Consider the following 16426-nt stretch of genomic DNA (forward strand, 5'->3'; position numbering starts at 1 on the left):
AAATCAATACACTAGGTCATATAGTTTCCACACATTAACATTTCTGCACTGTGATTTTTAATGGCAGTACACTACTACACCTTGCATACGCCACTCTGTGCCATTCCACTCCATTCTGTACCACTCCACGCCATGCCACACTACTCTGCTCCGCTCTAAGTTGCTACTCTCCTTTACTCTACGACACTACTCCACTCTGCCACTCTAGAACACTACTCTACTCTGACACTCTACTCCATGCCACTAAAGGCACCTCCGCTCTAGGCCCCTCATCTCCACAACACTCTTTTCCGCTGTACGCCACTCTTCTCTGCTATACGCCGCTCTTCTCTGCTATACGCCACACTACACCACTATTCTTCATTCTGCGTTACTGTTCTTAACTCTATGCCACTAACCTTTAGCTATGCTGAACACCAGCCACTTTAGTTTATATAATGTCTAAAACACGTCGGTAAAGCCAGTAGCTCTTGCATAGCTGAGATGTATTGGCTATGCTAATGCTTGTTTTTGTTATATGCCGATGGAAAAGGCATGCCTGCTAGGGTGCACCTTTCCACCTCCAGTAGAGAACGTTTATATGACTGCATCTGGGACTATGTAGGAATTGTAAGCTTCTCTGTGGGCTTCATAATGTATACTTGTAGTTTTTTTTTTTAAAGGAGTACTTGGATTGCTCCCCAAAGCATGAGTTTCAATGATAGCTTGGAATCAGTGCACTTCTTCTCTCTTTTCCTCAGGCCCTGGATTACTGTCACAGTATGGGAATTATGCACCGAGATGTCAAACCACATAATGTTATGATTGATCACCAACAGAAAAAGGTAAGGTGTTAAGAGTATTAAGTGTGAAAGTTCAATGGTAGTGCAGGTTAGTGTCTCCTCTGTTACCATTTTTTGAAAAGTATTAATTGTAAAGTTAGTACTGAAACCTTCCTGCCTGTATGGGTCTATTTAATGTATGTCTTGATTGATGAATGTCTTAAGCATTGGTCCTTAAGATGCATGATCAATGCAGGAGTTCGGATTACTAATAGACATTGTTGAAAAACATGCGCCTGATAGATCTGTTGACCATTGACAGCACTCCTGCTTCCTAAAGCAAGCGCTAGCACCCTCGCTTACTAAAGCAAGAGCTAGCACCCTCTTGGAGAGTAAAAGCGACAGTCAATTATTTTAATGATAATCTGTGTAAACTGAATAGTCAATATACTGCCTATTTCTGCCAGAACATTACAAAAATCCATTGTAGGTACATCTAGATTTCTGTTTCTATGTGCCCTTTCATTCAGTTTGCCACTGATTTATTTTTGGCGTTCTACTGCAGCAGATGTGTGTACTATTATTTCCAGAGACTAAGCAGTGTTTGGGCCCCGTTGATCAGAGATCAGGGGGAGATTAAATTTATTACACATCATAACTGCTTGTTTAACTGAACTGGTTGGGCTAGCTGCCCTGGGACGGAATTGAGATACTGCAGGCAAGTATGTTTTAATAGCAGCCCTCCTTTAATATCAGGGTGTGTGATTTAAGATGCTTTATGCATTCCGTTGTTGAATTTTTGGGTGTGGTTTGTGTTTTTATTGATTTTAACATCCACCTTTAGTGGACACATTGGAACTTTGTTAGACTGCTGAAAGCATGGGATCTTTCTATTTATAAAGTAACATTCCATAGAATATACTTGATTCTGATGTTTTCATCTTTATCCCACTTCAAAGCTGCGGCTTATAGACTGGGGCTTGGCAGAATTTTACCATCCAGCGCAAGAGTACAATGTCCGTGTGGCATCCAGGTACTTCAAAGGACCGGAGCTTCTTGTGGACTACCAGGTAAGAGTGGCTATGTGAAACATTCTCTGAAATGAACAGAGGCTAGGGGTGATCTCTTCATGAGGTTTCCATAGAAATACTAAATACATTGCAGTTATTGCCTTTTGTTTTGACAGCATTGATGAGGACAATGAGGAATGGAGCACATAAAACAACATTGCTTGGAGATGGCGATTATAGGCAGAGAGGAGCTGAAGGGCAAAATCAATGTTGAAAATCACAATTATTATTGATAGATACTTCTAACTTCAGATGATTCCTCATCTTTTGAATATTTCCCAGGCATTAGAATGGATCTGGAAACGTCTCTACAGCAGTACACCATTACGCCAGTAGGTGGCATTGTGCAGCTCCTAAAAATGTTCCACTCTGGAAGTGACACACAGAACCACATATAAGCGCCTCTTGCGTGCACGGACATCAGTTACTTTCTTTCTGGCCACTAGATGCAGATCTGGAGCTACCTCCTGTCTCTGCATTAGACTTTTATCTCTAATTTTTGAAAGTTCAGTGTGTTGAGAGCTTAGTCATGCAGAACTCAGTAAGATTAACCCCAATGCATTCCCTACCACACCACCGAACAGCGTTCAACATGTATCGAAACCTTTGGGAAACGTGAGTTTCTCAACTGGCTTAGCACTATGCTCGGTCAATGCCACCTGCCTTCTAGGATGTTATGCTCATGCCCTTTGGGACCCTGTTGCACAGGTCTTGCCTAGTGTCCCTGACAATTTGCGTCCCGTCTTTATTACCTGCATAGCTGTCCATTACAGCTTCTCACCCTTAGGACCGTGTTCTTCATTGCTGTTATATCAGTGCAGCAAGTGAGATGCAAGCTCTTTCTGTCAACCCTTCATTCACTACGTTCTTCCCAGATAAGATGGTCCTGAGTTGCTTTTCTTGTGAAAGTGGTTACTCCTTTTCCTGTTGGGTAAAACATCATCCTACTGGTGTTCTTCGCTCTAGCTCACCCTCTAAGGAGGTGGGGAGACTCATTGGCTGCATCCAAAAAGAGCTTTATGCTTCAACAGCAGTCATTTGAGGGAACACTGTATAGATTCGTTTTTGGTGGAATTCCCTTGAGCGAAGAAGGGCAAGAGCATCGCTCTGGATCATGCTTTGCATTAAAATCAGCTAAGCAATTGGCAAGGAAACTGCTCCCTGAAGGTTTGTAGGCTCATTTCACCAGAGCAAAGGCTGCTGCCACTCTGTTGGCTTGTGAAGTGCCTTTTCCAGACGTTGGCCAAGCTGCTATGTGGGTGTTAAACAACACATTCACAAGGCTGTATTTTCTGGACTGCCAAGTCTGTTGAGATGGTCATTGTGCCTGCTCAGTCATGCAGGACTTCTTGGATTGAGCCAGCTCACAAACCCACCACCTGTGCGGTACTGCTTTGCAATCTGCGATTAGAAGTAGCCATCAGAGGAGCAAGTTACTTACCTTCGGTAACACTTTTCCAGGTAAATACTCGAACATTCCCATCCCCCTATTCTGTGAACTGGGATTTTTTTCCACCTGAAAAGGTTTTTAAGTATAGAGATCGCCACCTTGGTCGCAGCCAATTAACAGGTGGGCCCCGTCCCTGGATTCGCAGACATCCTAGAAAGCAACTAGTCATACGAGTGGCGCCTAGACTCTGTTATGCACATCACTACAGTAGCTGAATGAGGTTGGCTTGGAGCCACACAACGCCGCCAATTGGTGAGCAGGGGTATTGCATTTGAAATTTTCCAGATCCTGTCTGACGGTGGGAATATTCAAAAGGTAAGGAATCTGGTTGAATCATCTCCCATAAGGAGCATTGGCAAAGGTTTGTAACTTGGCCAACTCAATCTGCTTATCAGCATTTGATGTAAATCTGATAAATGTTTTAATAGATTTCCTAAGATTCAAAACAGAATAAAATTACCCAGTGATGATTCTTTTATCCTTTATTTTTACTCTCCATCCTTTATAACTGGATGAGAATTGCATGCACCTTAAGCAGGGCCAGGAAAATGTTTCTTTAAAAATGTATGACTACTTTAAAGTACTCGAAATGGCTCTTCTTTAAGTATCTAATTTCATGCATCAAGAATGTTCTCTTTCTCTGTGCATCACCAACAGTTCTATCTCAGTTTCTTCTATGTGTTTTCCCTCCCAACATAATTGTTTGAATAATGATCTCCCAAGCACCCTTCTCTTCCAGTCATCCACGCCTTAAATCTTCTTTTGTTATTCCTCTATTCTAGTCAACATGTGTTTAATCATTACTGAATTCATCAGAGCTAGTGAACCATATCATATAATATAAATTACTGCACAATAATTACATTACATATATTCCTAAAACATTTTAGTGCTCAAAACATCAAGGAAAGAAGAGCAAGAAGACCCTTCTGATCCGGTGCTCAAACAGTGAAGTCCTCTCAATATATAATAAAAGCAAAGGCAAGACAGAACAAATCACAAAACCATGTGTCACAATAAGCAGGTTCATCTCCCCATAGTGAAAATAGTATATCGACCATTCATGGATGTCGTTGGAACATATAAGCAAATCCTATCCAATTATTCAGTGATACCCAACATATACATTCCTCATAAAAGTTTCAAAGTCCCATTAACACCTGTGTTTTGTGATTCAAACAGGACTAAGTAATCACGCAAGTAGACATACATCTCTGCGGCATTGTACCACGTTCACTTTCTTTGCACGCTTACAACTCCGTTACCAAAATAAGTTATAAACATGGTCTTTGTATGACATCTGAAATATAAACAAAAATCACATCAGTACCTCCTGAGAGCCTAACCATAATAATTCCAATCATGTTTCTAATAAACTTGAAATTTACTGAAGCCACCAAAAACTTACCATATAGTATTATATCAAGAAAACCATATTATTTGGGGTGAGCCCATATTACGCTACACCCATAAGATTTAAAACAAAACCATATGCAAACTTGGTTACAATTAGTGGCGCTCCAGCTGTGGGGGTCGCCTAACCATTTAGCAGGGAGGAATAATAAAAGAAGGTCCAAAATATGCAAAGTGAATTACACTGTGATCTTATTTGGGCAACTGGAAGAGAAGAGTGCTCAGGGGACCATTACTGAATTATTTGCCAGTGTTTACTGCTGAGGAGTGATTGGCAGCCACTCCTTCCCCCCTTGGAAGCAGTAAGACTCAGAATTCAAGAAACTTTAAGGATTACATGGATAGTGTGTGCCCTGTTTTCTCCTGGTTGCCAGTATTGATAAAATATAATTATTTGAAGCATTTATAGGCCCTACGAGAGGAAGGCTTGCTGGTCCTTGTGTCTGCCCTAGATTGATAAGAGCAAATCAAATCTGGAAATGAGTTTACCTTCAGGTTACACACATCAATCATGTTCATGCTTCAGGTTACTCTTGATGCTACAGGTGCTGGTCGCAGACAGTAGAACTATCGTTCACTTATACAGGTTTTAAAGGCTTATGCCACATACAAACTACTCTTGAAGTTACAGCTAGTTTACAGTCTCTGAATCACTCATCAGTTATATACTTCTGGCTGCATCAAAGTTACAGGTTCTGGCTTCAGGCTCAAATGTTCTCTCTGGCTACAGAGGCTTTACAGGCTCAAGCCTTGACACAACAGAGCTGTGTTCAGAGTACACAATTGAAAGGCGTGGTTCCGGGCAACACAATCATCATCTGTTTGAAGTAAACAATAAAAAGGCACATGCTTGGCATCTGTGCTAAACCTTAGTGGTTACATACAGTGTACTGGCTCAAGTTTCAAGCAAGCAGGTTAACCATAATTTTGCACAGTGAATACGGAATCAGGGCACTTGTCTCCCTCGAACAACACATTCTTTTTCACTGCTTCCTGAAACTTCTATGGCTTCCTGCTCTTTATTGCTGCACCCCAACACATCATATCTTCCCTCATTGTGGTGTGCATCCCGCCTGAGGTGGGGTTATTGGGAGGCTGTAGATGGAGCCTGTAATTGTTGTTTCCACTAACGTCTTCTCCGAAATGCTTAAATCTCACCCTTGTCTCTGAGCACCTTGCCTTCCTCACTCCTGTAGTCCAGGTTTCACTTTGTCTCCCTCTTTCACTAATTGATTACCTCCGTTCTGCAGCATCCTTCTACCCTACCTGTGGGATGGAGCAATCTTCCTCTAGAACTGTGCCAGATAGGCAAGAAATGACATTTTAGGGAAAAGCTCAAGGCATGACTTTTTGTTTAGTAGCTAGCTTCCATTCTTCTTCATGTGCGCATCACCGCTAAGTGCCCGGGACACACTATTGAGTAGCCGTGCACTCAAAAACTCCTGTACATAAACCCTTGGTCTAGTGGCCCCACGCAAGAGGATATTTGGATCTACATCTACAATTTCATTTCGCATTGTATTAAAGTACTTTCTTTGAGTCTCGTCTGAGACAGCACATGTGCTGTTTGCAAGACATTTTGTTGACTTACAGTGGGCTTAGAGCTCGCTCATTGCTTACAATTACATTGGTATCTTTGTCACTCATTTGAAAGTGTCACATTTGTTAGCATGTATGGACTTCACTTTCGGTTCACTTGTTTGTACCTCCCCTGGAGCATGGATGCCTTACTTGTGTCCTTTTATTAGTCCTTTTTTGTGCTACCTTTTCCTTTTTTTTTTCTTCTAGCACTCTACTACTGTACATGTCTTTTCCAGCAGCCTCCTTCGTTTACTTTTTATCTCCTGCTGGTTTTGTGTGGATACTATCCTTCATGTATGGTTATATTCTCCTTTGTATGCCTATCCCCAGTCCCCTATGATGCGTTTTAGTGTAGTTGTCTCCCTCCCACCCAGTTCTGTGTTGTTGCTTGCCTCCCAACCCTCTGTTGCTTCAGCCGCTTTCTGTCCATATTGCTTCCCCCTCACCCGGACTAAGTTTTCTTTCTTTTTGTTTACTAATCCACTTTGGATTGGCAAATAAAATGGGGAAAAAAGCACATGCACCATTTTGTAGGAGCACACCTGCTTCGTGCAAGTACCTACAAAAAGAGTGCTGGTCATTTCATAGGTTTTGTTTGTTATTTAATCTCTTATTGCACAGCATCAGAAATTCTAGCCACGCTGGTTAGCACCATTAGCAAAGCCAATAGTTCACAAAGGCGAGCCCTAATGGTCTTACCAGTGCTTTTTATTGAAGAGAAGCAGTGGTTTGGACAGTTACTTATTAAACTACTGGGGTTGAGTTCTAAGCTTGACGCCCCCTAAAACCACTTCCCCGAGAACCTTGTGACTGCTTACTATCACTACCATTGCGAGTCAAGCGCAGAAGGGGTTGTTTTCCCCAATTTGCAGAGCCATTGTAACACAGAACACAGGATATCAGAAGCAAACTACTCCAGCCACCATTGGTGAGGCCCAGTACCCCCCTTTTTCCCTGTCTACCTCTCCTTAGACAACTCTCTCCTTCTGCAGGGTAGTTTGCACCCACTCTGCCCTTCGCTTCCCAAGTTAGGAATTCTACTCATCAGTCTGGCTTAAAGCAGTTTTTTTTTTTACCAGCTCTTATTGCAGGCCTAGACACACAATAATCATGCTTTGGGATCTAAGTACAATGAGACCTTAGTGAGTAGCGGTGCATTTAAGTTTAAAAAAGGTAATTCCATACACTTATAGTCAACAGAGGACCATGGTGTCAGAAGTGCTCTATAGTAGATGAGGGGTGGTAGTAGCTGGTATGATATTTGTCTGAAGTGTCTTAGAGTTGAGTCACTGACCTGCGAATTGCATGGAGACATGTAAAACAATGGTTTTGAATATTTTTAATGTTTCGCCCCCACCTCTTGTGGTTGCTTGTGGAAAAAAATATTATTATTTTGGCCCTCTAGAAACACAAACCTATTTTCTCACAATTTCATAAAATTGTCAGTTCTAAACATATTCAGTAGTCAAGCATCGCAGTTATCCCTTCTAAAAGTGCAATCAAATACTTGATTGCCAACATTTCAGGTCTCCCTAAAAGTAGAAGAGTATCCGCAGAAATAGGCGGAGGGGACTTAGATGATTATTTGCCTCACCTCCCACAATTTGGTACTTTGTTCGTCAGGACATGAGTGATAAAAGACTAGGAGAGGCTGATTCCTGCTTCGTTTTGCTTACTAAACAAAACAGCACTGTTTTCTGCATGTTTCTCTTTTTTCCCAGGAGCATTAAGTGCTCCTCTTGGCTAGATCCTTTATCTGTCTGAGGTAAATTAGGAGGAACTGATATACAGTTTGAAGAAATCTAATGTAGGTGTTATCAGAGTCCGAATCTCCATGTTGGATTTTTTACACATACATGTCATAGCACAAATGGAGTTCATTCCTGACTCGCAGCATGTTTGGAGGTTTCTCCTGTGTGCTCATGGGAATGTAATGTTATGTGCAAACACTAATTTGCAGTGTGAATCTTTTCTGGATTCATACGCTGTGCATTATTCCACCATCTAACGTTGGGTCCTTATTTATCTTTTTTGTTTTTTAATTGCGGGACGTCGACGGTCCTTTTCATTTGGTGCTTGTTCAATCCTCCTCTGATTTCAGATCCCCTCCCTGGAATCCCACACACTTGGTCACCATCTAAAGATTACTTTTTTTGCCATTGACTGTGGGAGCAGCGGGAAGATGTCCAAGGTATAGGAGGAGTAAGAAGCAAAGGAGTTTTGTCAAAGGAAAGGGAAGAATAATTCTGGAAAATCGTAGGAAGTGATCGATGTGAACTTCAAACAAAACTCAAAGTAGATGGAGTTTTTTCATCGAGAAACAATGCACAGACAGAGGGGGACTTCTGCTTGTCGTGTAATGGAGAAGACACCATTCTGTTTCTGCCCACAGTGGCACCATAAGTTTGTGTAGAGGTGGAGCCCATTAGGTCTGCATTCTTTGCTTACCAATCGACCATGAGTTAGTATCTTGCACGGCCTTTGTGGAGTTTAAGGCAAAGGCACTGAAGGCTCAAGACCAAGGCGTGCACACTACGCTAAGGAGAGACGAAAGGATACTACCTCACTCTGAGTATTGGGGTTGTCGAGTGTGGAGGAAGCTCAATTAACCAGTCAATCAGTTTTTATAAAGCGTAACTTCTCACCCGTGAGTGTCTCAAGGTGCTGGTGGTGGGTCTGGTCCTCATTCAAAGAGCCATGTCTTGAGGTTCCTCCTAAAGATGGCGAGTGATGGGCTTCGTCTGAGTTGTGTGGGTAGGTTGTTCCAGCTCTTGGCTGCATGGTAGGTAAAAGATTTTCTGGATGCGTGGAATGGTGGCTAGTGCCTGCTGGGTGGATCAGAGGTGTCTGGCGGGGTTATTGAAAGAGATGTGATGATTCTGGTAGACCGGTCCGATGCTGTGAAGGGCCTTTGTAGGTGTGGGTGAGTAGTTTGAAGTTTATTCACTTACTCCAGTATTGGAACTTTCATAGATTCACATGCTTGAATACTTCGTCGAGATGGAAGTCCCCGGTGCAATACAAAATCTTTGCCCAAATGTGCATAAATATATGTTTGGTGGCATTTGTAGCTGAAGATACACATGCTGTGCATTATACTTCTGCCATGTAGTGTTGGGCTCAGAGTGTTACAAGTTGTTTTTCTTCGAAGAAGTGTTTTCGAGTCACGGGATCGAGTGACTCCTCCTCTTCGGTTCCATTGCGCATGGGCATCTGCTCCATGTTAGATTGTTTTCTTTACGCCGTCAGGTCGGACGTGTTTCCTTTCGCTCTGAAAGTTCGATTCGGAAAACTTGGACAACGCTTTATTTTCATCTGTATTGTGTTGATCGTGTTTACATCTTCCATTGACACATCGGTACCGTTGGAGAAGACAACTCTACTCGACCTTCGGGGCGCACATGCCCAATTCGGGCCTAGCCGGGCCGACCGCGTGGGAGCGTCATGGATCGGACTCCATTACGATTCTGTCCTCGGTGCCACGCGAAATATCCTTATACAGACCAACATCTCGTCTGTAATCTTTGCCTTTCCCCAGATCATTGGGAAGAAAATTGTGAGACCTGTCGATCCTTCCATTCCAAAAAAACTCTTCAAGACAGGAGGGCACGAGGAGGAAGAAATCATGCAGAGAGCAGTCTCCGAGTTACAGACTCTGAACAGGAATCTGAGGAAGACAGACCGGTCACAGCAGGACAACATGTGAGTACGCCTGCTCCTGTACTATTACAAAGACAGAAACATAAGGCCTTGGGTATGCCACTACCAGAGGGCCATTGCGTGGCCTGAAAAAAAGACTTCCAGTGACCAAACTGCCAGTTCTGCGCAGAAAAAGGCCACTCCTCCAAAACCATTGGAGGCATTAAAAAGCTCCATGTCTGACTCAAGCAGACACCACTTTTCAGAGGTGAAAATTTGGAAATCCCTTTCTGGGCCGAGAACATCCCCTACTTTTTCGATACTGAAAAAGCTGGCTTTGGAGCCCAAAAGGGCAGGTTACACAGAGGAGCATGGACTTTCAAAGAGACTAAAAGAAAGCCACAAAACCTCTGAAGAGGAGTCTCGGGTACCGCCAATACTTGAAGTAATGGACGAAAGACAAGCCAAGATTCATATCCACAAAAAAACAGGCAGAATCCTAACAGCACCTCCTCTGAAACCTAAGAGAAAGCTAGCCTTTCAGGAGGAATTGGACACTATACAGCCTCCAGCTAAAGTGCCAAAGCAGAAGGAGAAACTACCACCTCCTCCGTTTTCTCCTCCTCCTCCTTCTTCTCCTCACTCTCCACACCTGCATACCTCTCCTCCTACCAGTCCTACACCAGTGCAGTCACCATCACACTGTTTTGACTCACAACAGGACAATGTAGATCCATGGGATCTTTATGATCCAGATCCCGTTCCTAGCAATGATCCAGACAGCTATCCCTCTAAGCCTTCACCACCTGAGGATAGCACTGTGTACAATCAGGTTTTAGCTAGGGCTGCAGCATACCATGGGGTCACCATGCACACTGAACCGTTAGAAGATTTTTTGTTTAATAATCTCTCCTCCACACATTCAAAATATCAGAGCCTCCCCATGCTCCCAGGAATGTTAAAACACGCCGATCAAATATTTAATGAGGCAGTTAAGGCACGTATAATTACACCCAGGATAGAGAAAAAGTACAAACCATCTCCCTCTGATCCTGATTACATAACACAACAAGTTCCTCCAGATTCGGTAGTAGTCAGCGCTGCCAGAAAAAGGGCAAACTCAGTCATCAGGAGATGCACCCCCACCAGACGAAGAAAGCAGAAAGTTTGATGCGGCAGGGAAAAGAGTTGCATCCCAAGCAGCCAATCAGTGGAGGATAGGGCTTCGTCTGAGTTGTGTGGGTAGGTTGTTCCAGCTCTTGGCTGCATGGTAGGTAAAAGATTTTCTGGATGCGTGGAATGGTGGCTAGTGCCCCCTGGGTGGATCAGAGGGTCTGGCGGGGTTATTGAAAGAGATGTGATGATTCTGTTAGACCGGTCCGATGTGAAGGGCCTTGTAGGTGTGGGTGAGTAGTTTGAAGTTTATTCACTTACTCCAGTATTGGAACTTTCATAGATTCACATACTTGAATACTTCCCCGTTGTCGAGATGGAAGTCCCCGGTGCAATACAAAATCTTTGCCCAAATGTACATAGATATATGTTTGGTGGCATGTGTAGCTGAAGATACACATGCTGTGCATTATACTTCTGCCATGTAGTGTTGGGCTCAGAGTGTTACAAGTTGTTTTTCTTTGAAGAAGTGTTTATAAGCACTGTTAGCTAGATATGATGGGGCCCATTGGGATGAGATGCAAGACATAATTCAGCATCACCCCAAGAACATCAGAAGAGGGCACAGCAAGTAGTGGAGGAAGGGCAAGCCATCACAAATAATCAAATTTGATCTGCCCTAGACGCAGCAGGCACTGCTGCGGTAAGTGTCAACACTGCAGTAACAGTAAGAAGGCATGCATGGCTCAGGTCCTCCGGCTTTAAACCCTAAATACAGCAAGCGTTGTTAAATATGCCCTTCAATAAAAAACAACTTTTTGGCCCAAAAGTTGACACAGCCATTGAGAAATTGCGCAAAGATTCAAACACCCCAAAAGCAATGGGTGCACAATACTCCATACCATATAGCGGATCCTTTCAGAAACCTCCGTTTAGAGGTGGATTTAGAACACAAACAGCAGAGGCATCCACATCGCAGGCAAAACCAACATACCAACCACAATACCAACGAGGTGGTTTTAGGGGCACATATAGGGGGCAGTATCCCAGAAATAGGGGGACATTTCAAACCTCTAAGCAAACTCTACAGCACCTAAGCAGAGACTTGTCTCATCCCCTTCCACTCCACACCTCTTCTGTGGGGGGAAGACTACAACAGTTCCACACTAATTGGCAAAACATTACCACAGACAGTTGGGTACTATCAATTATCTGCAATGGTTATTGCCTAGAATTGATACAAACTCCCCCATTCATTCCACCAAAGTCACACAAACTATCCACAGAACACATCAATCGGTTACAGGAAGAAGTCAAATCTCTATTACTTAAACAAGCAATAGAACCCGTGCCACAAGCTAAATAGGGACAGGAGTTTATTCACTATATTTCCTGATTCCCAAAAAAGATGGCACCCTCAGACTAATATTAGATCTCAGGACCCTCAATCTTTACATCCTGTCGAAACATTTTCACATGGCAACTCTTCAAGATGTTATCCCACCACTCCAAAAACACGATTTCAGGGCAACATTAGACCTCAAGGATGCGTATTTTCATATACCCATCCATCCTGCACACAGAAAATATCTTAGGTTTGTCATTCAAGGAAAGCACTATCAGTTCAAAGTGTTACCCTTCGGAATAACAACAGCTCCAAGGGTATTCACAAAGTGCATAGCGGTAGTTGCAGCCTGCCTAAGACAACATATACATGTCTTTCCATATCTAGATGATTGGCTAATAAAATCAGTCATATGCAGTGTCCAAACCATATGCATTACGTAATACAAACCCTGCACACACTAGGTTTCTCAATAAATTACCAAAAGTCGCATCTACAATCTGCACAAATACAACAGTATCTGGGTGCAGTACTAAATACTCAAAAAGCGCTAGCATGCCCAAATGCGCAAAGAATACAAGCATTCCAAAATATAATCACACAGATACAAACAAATCAACAGTACACTGTCAGATTTTTCATGAAGATTTTAGGGATGATGGCGTCATGTATTGCAATTGTTCCACACGCAAGACTAAACATGTGGCCCTTACAACAGTGCCTTGCACAACAATGGTCACAGGCACATGGTCAACTTCAAGATCTAATGTTGATAGACCGCCAAACATGCATGTCCCTTCAGTGGTGGAATTCCACAAATCTAAACAAAGGGCGGCCATTTCAAGACCCTGTGCCTCAGACCATAATTACAATAGATGCATCAATGATTGGTTGGGGAGCTCACCTCAACAATCACAACATTCAAGGACAATGGGATGCCAAACACAAACAGCTACACATAAATCACTTAGAGTTGTTAGCTGTCTTCCTAGCACTCAAAGCTTTTCAACCTCTTCTCACACGGAAGAATGTCCTTATCAAAACAGACAACATGACAACCATGTATTACCTAAACAAACGGGACACATTCGTCCCAACTCTCCCTTCTAGCCCAGAAAATTTGGAAATCGGCAATCCACAACCAAATTCACCTGGTGGCACAATACATTCCAGGGATACACAACCAATTGGGAGATGTTCTCAGCAGAAATCACCAACAAACACACGAGTGGGAGATTCACCCTCAAGTACTTCAAAAATACTTTCAACAATGGGGATCACCAAACATAGATCTGTTCGCCACAAGCGAAAATGCGAAATGCCAAAACTTTGCATCCAGACACCCACATCCCCTATCCAAGGGCAATGCTCTGTGGATCAGTTGGTCAGGGATGTTTGCTTATGCTTTTCCCCCCCTCTCCCACTCATTCCGTTTCTAGTCAACAAATTGTGTCAAAACTCTCTCAATATGATACTCATAGCGCCAACGTGGGCCCGTCAACTGTGGTACACAACATTGTTAGACCTGTCAGTAGTACCACACTCCAAACTCCCAAACAGACCAGACCCGTTGACACAAAACAGAGGACATATCAGGCACACAAATCCCCAATCTGGCGACTTGGCTTCTGAGTTCATAGAGTTAGGATATCTACAGCTACCATCAGAATGTATGGATGTTATTAAACAAGCAAGTAAACCCACTACTAGACAGTGCTATGCTAACAAATGGAAAAGATTTGTATATTACTGTCAATCTAAACAGATTGCCCCTCTTACATCATCAATACAGGATATTGTATGCTATTTACTTCATTTACAAAAATCTAATTTAGCATTCTCTTCCATAAAAATATATCTGACTGCAATTTCAGCATATTTACAAAATACTCAGCAAAGCTCCTTATTTTGAGTTCCTGTTATTAAAGCTTTCATGGAAGGCGTAAAACGCATCATTCCACCCAGGACACCTCCAGTTCCCTCTTGGAATTTAAACATAGTGCTTACGCGACTTATGGGCCCACCATTTGAACCTATGCACTCGTGTCAGATGCAATTCTTAACATGGAAGGTTGCCTTCCTTGTAGCAATTACGTCTTTGCCAAGAGAGAGTGAAATTCAAGCCTTCAATATTGAAGAACCGTTCATACAAGGACACAAACAAAGTTGTACTAAAGACAAATCCCAAATGTTTGCCAAAAGTCGTCTTGCCTTTTCATATAAATCAAACAGTGGAACTACCTGTCTTCTTCCCACAGCCAGATTCTGTGGCAGAAAGAGCTCTACATACATTAGACATTAAAAGAGCACTAATGTACTATATAGACAGAACAAGACCATTCAGAAAAACTAAACGGCTGTTTGTGGCCTTTCAAAACCCTCATTCAGGTAACCCCATTTCAAAACAAGGATAAGCAAGGTGGATCGTAAGATGCATCCAAACATGCTACGTTAAAGCCAAAAGACAACTCGTAGTTACTCCGAAAGCACATTCTACAAGGAAAAAGGGTGCTACAATGGCTTTTTTAGGGAATATACCAATGGCTGAAATATGTAAAGCAACTACTTGGTCAACACCACATACATTCACTAAACACTACTGTGTAGATATTTTAGCAACACAACAAGCCACAGTAGGTCAAGCTGTACTCAGAACTTTATTTCAAACAACTTCAACTCCTACAGGCTAACCACCGCTTTTATGGGAGGACAAACTGCTTTGTAGTCCATGCACAGCATGTGTATCTGTAGCTACACATGCCACCGGACGGAAAATGTCACTTACCCAGTGCACATCTGTTCGTGGCATGTTCCGCTGCAGATTCACATGCCCTCTCCCACCTCCCCAGAAGCTTGTAGTCGTTTAAGTTAACAACACTTGTACATATGTGTATATGTATGTGTGTGTGTGTGTGTGTGTGTGTATATATGTTCGATGGCATGTGTAGCTGCAGATACACATGCTGTGCACATCCCGCCATCTGGTGTTGGACTCGGAGTGTTACAAGTTGTTTTTCTTCGAAGAAGTCTTTTCAAGTCACGAGACCGAGGGACTCCTCCCATTTCGGCTCCATTGCGCATGGGCGTCGACTCCATCTTAGATTGTTTTCTTTCCGCCATCGGGATCATACGTGTTCCTTTTCGCTCCGTGTTTCGGGTCGGAAAGTTAGGTAGAATCTCGGAAAATTCGTCGGTATTGTTTGCGTTCGGTATCGGGTTAGTTACAACAGATCGACACCGACTTTGGAAGAGCTCCGGTGGTCCTTTGGTTTTCTTTTCGATCCCCGTCAGGGCCTGGTCGGCCCGGCCACGTGTCTCTTCAAGGCTGATGGAACAGACCCCATTCCGCTTCTGCCCAAAATGCCATAACAAGTATCCATATACAGATCAGCATCTGGTCTGTAACTTGTGTTTGTCGCCGGAACACAAGGAAGATACTTGTGAAGCCTGTCGAGCGTTTCGGTCCAGGAAGACACTAAGAGACCGAAGAGCAAGGAGACTGCAAATGGCTTCGGCGCCGACAGGACAAGAGCGTTTCGAGGAGGAGGAAGAAACATTCTCCATCCAGGAATCGGACTCGGATGAGATCGATCCCGAAGAAACGCCGAAAACCGTGAGTAAGACGTCGAAACACAAAACTCACGAAAAAACCACTAAAGCCCAGGGGACGCCACCGCCAACAGGCCATGGCTTAACCCGAAAAATAGGTGACCGATCATCGGCACCGAAAAAGGGCACGCTGGTGGCGAAGTCATCCGACTCCGGTCGAGATACTGCCTCACAGCAATCTCGGGCCCGAGATAGTGGCTCCGAGCAGGTTCAGCACCGAGATAGCGGCACCGAGAGGCCACGACGCCGAAGTAAAGAAGGTTTCGTCGGAACCGAAAAAAGCAGCCGAAAAGGTTTCGATACCGAAACATCCGGCCTCGGAACCGAAAACAAGTTCCTACACTGAGGAACAAGGACTGTCCACACAAATGAAGACACATAGATTTGGACAGGAATTGGAAACAATAGAGCCAGACTATACACAAAGCAGGCTCCATATCCAAAA

The 16426-nt window shown here is 43.3% G+C and overlaps 1 protein-coding gene across 1 annotated transcript in view; it reads left to right on the top strand.

Annotated features, from left to right (window-relative positions):
* CSNK2A2 (casein kinase 2 alpha 2) overlaps positions 1-16426 on the top strand; it is a 478508-nt gene that overhangs the window by 205322 nt on the left and 256760 nt on the right. The window contains exons 6-7 of the mRNA XM_069217427.1: positions 741-824; positions 1721-1831. Of these exons, the coding sequence (XP_069073528.1) occupies positions 741-824; positions 1721-1831 (195 nt within the window). The remainder of the gene's footprint in view (positions 1-740; positions 825-1720; positions 1832-16426) is intronic.

Source organism: Pleurodeles waltl, chromosome 12 (assembly GCF_031143425.1).
Source record: "Pleurodeles waltl isolate 20211129_DDA chromosome 12, aPleWal1.hap1.20221129, whole genome shotgun sequence".
In the NCBI taxonomy this organism is placed as follows: domain Eukaryota; kingdom Metazoa; phylum Chordata; class Amphibia; order Caudata; family Salamandridae; genus Pleurodeles; species Pleurodeles waltl.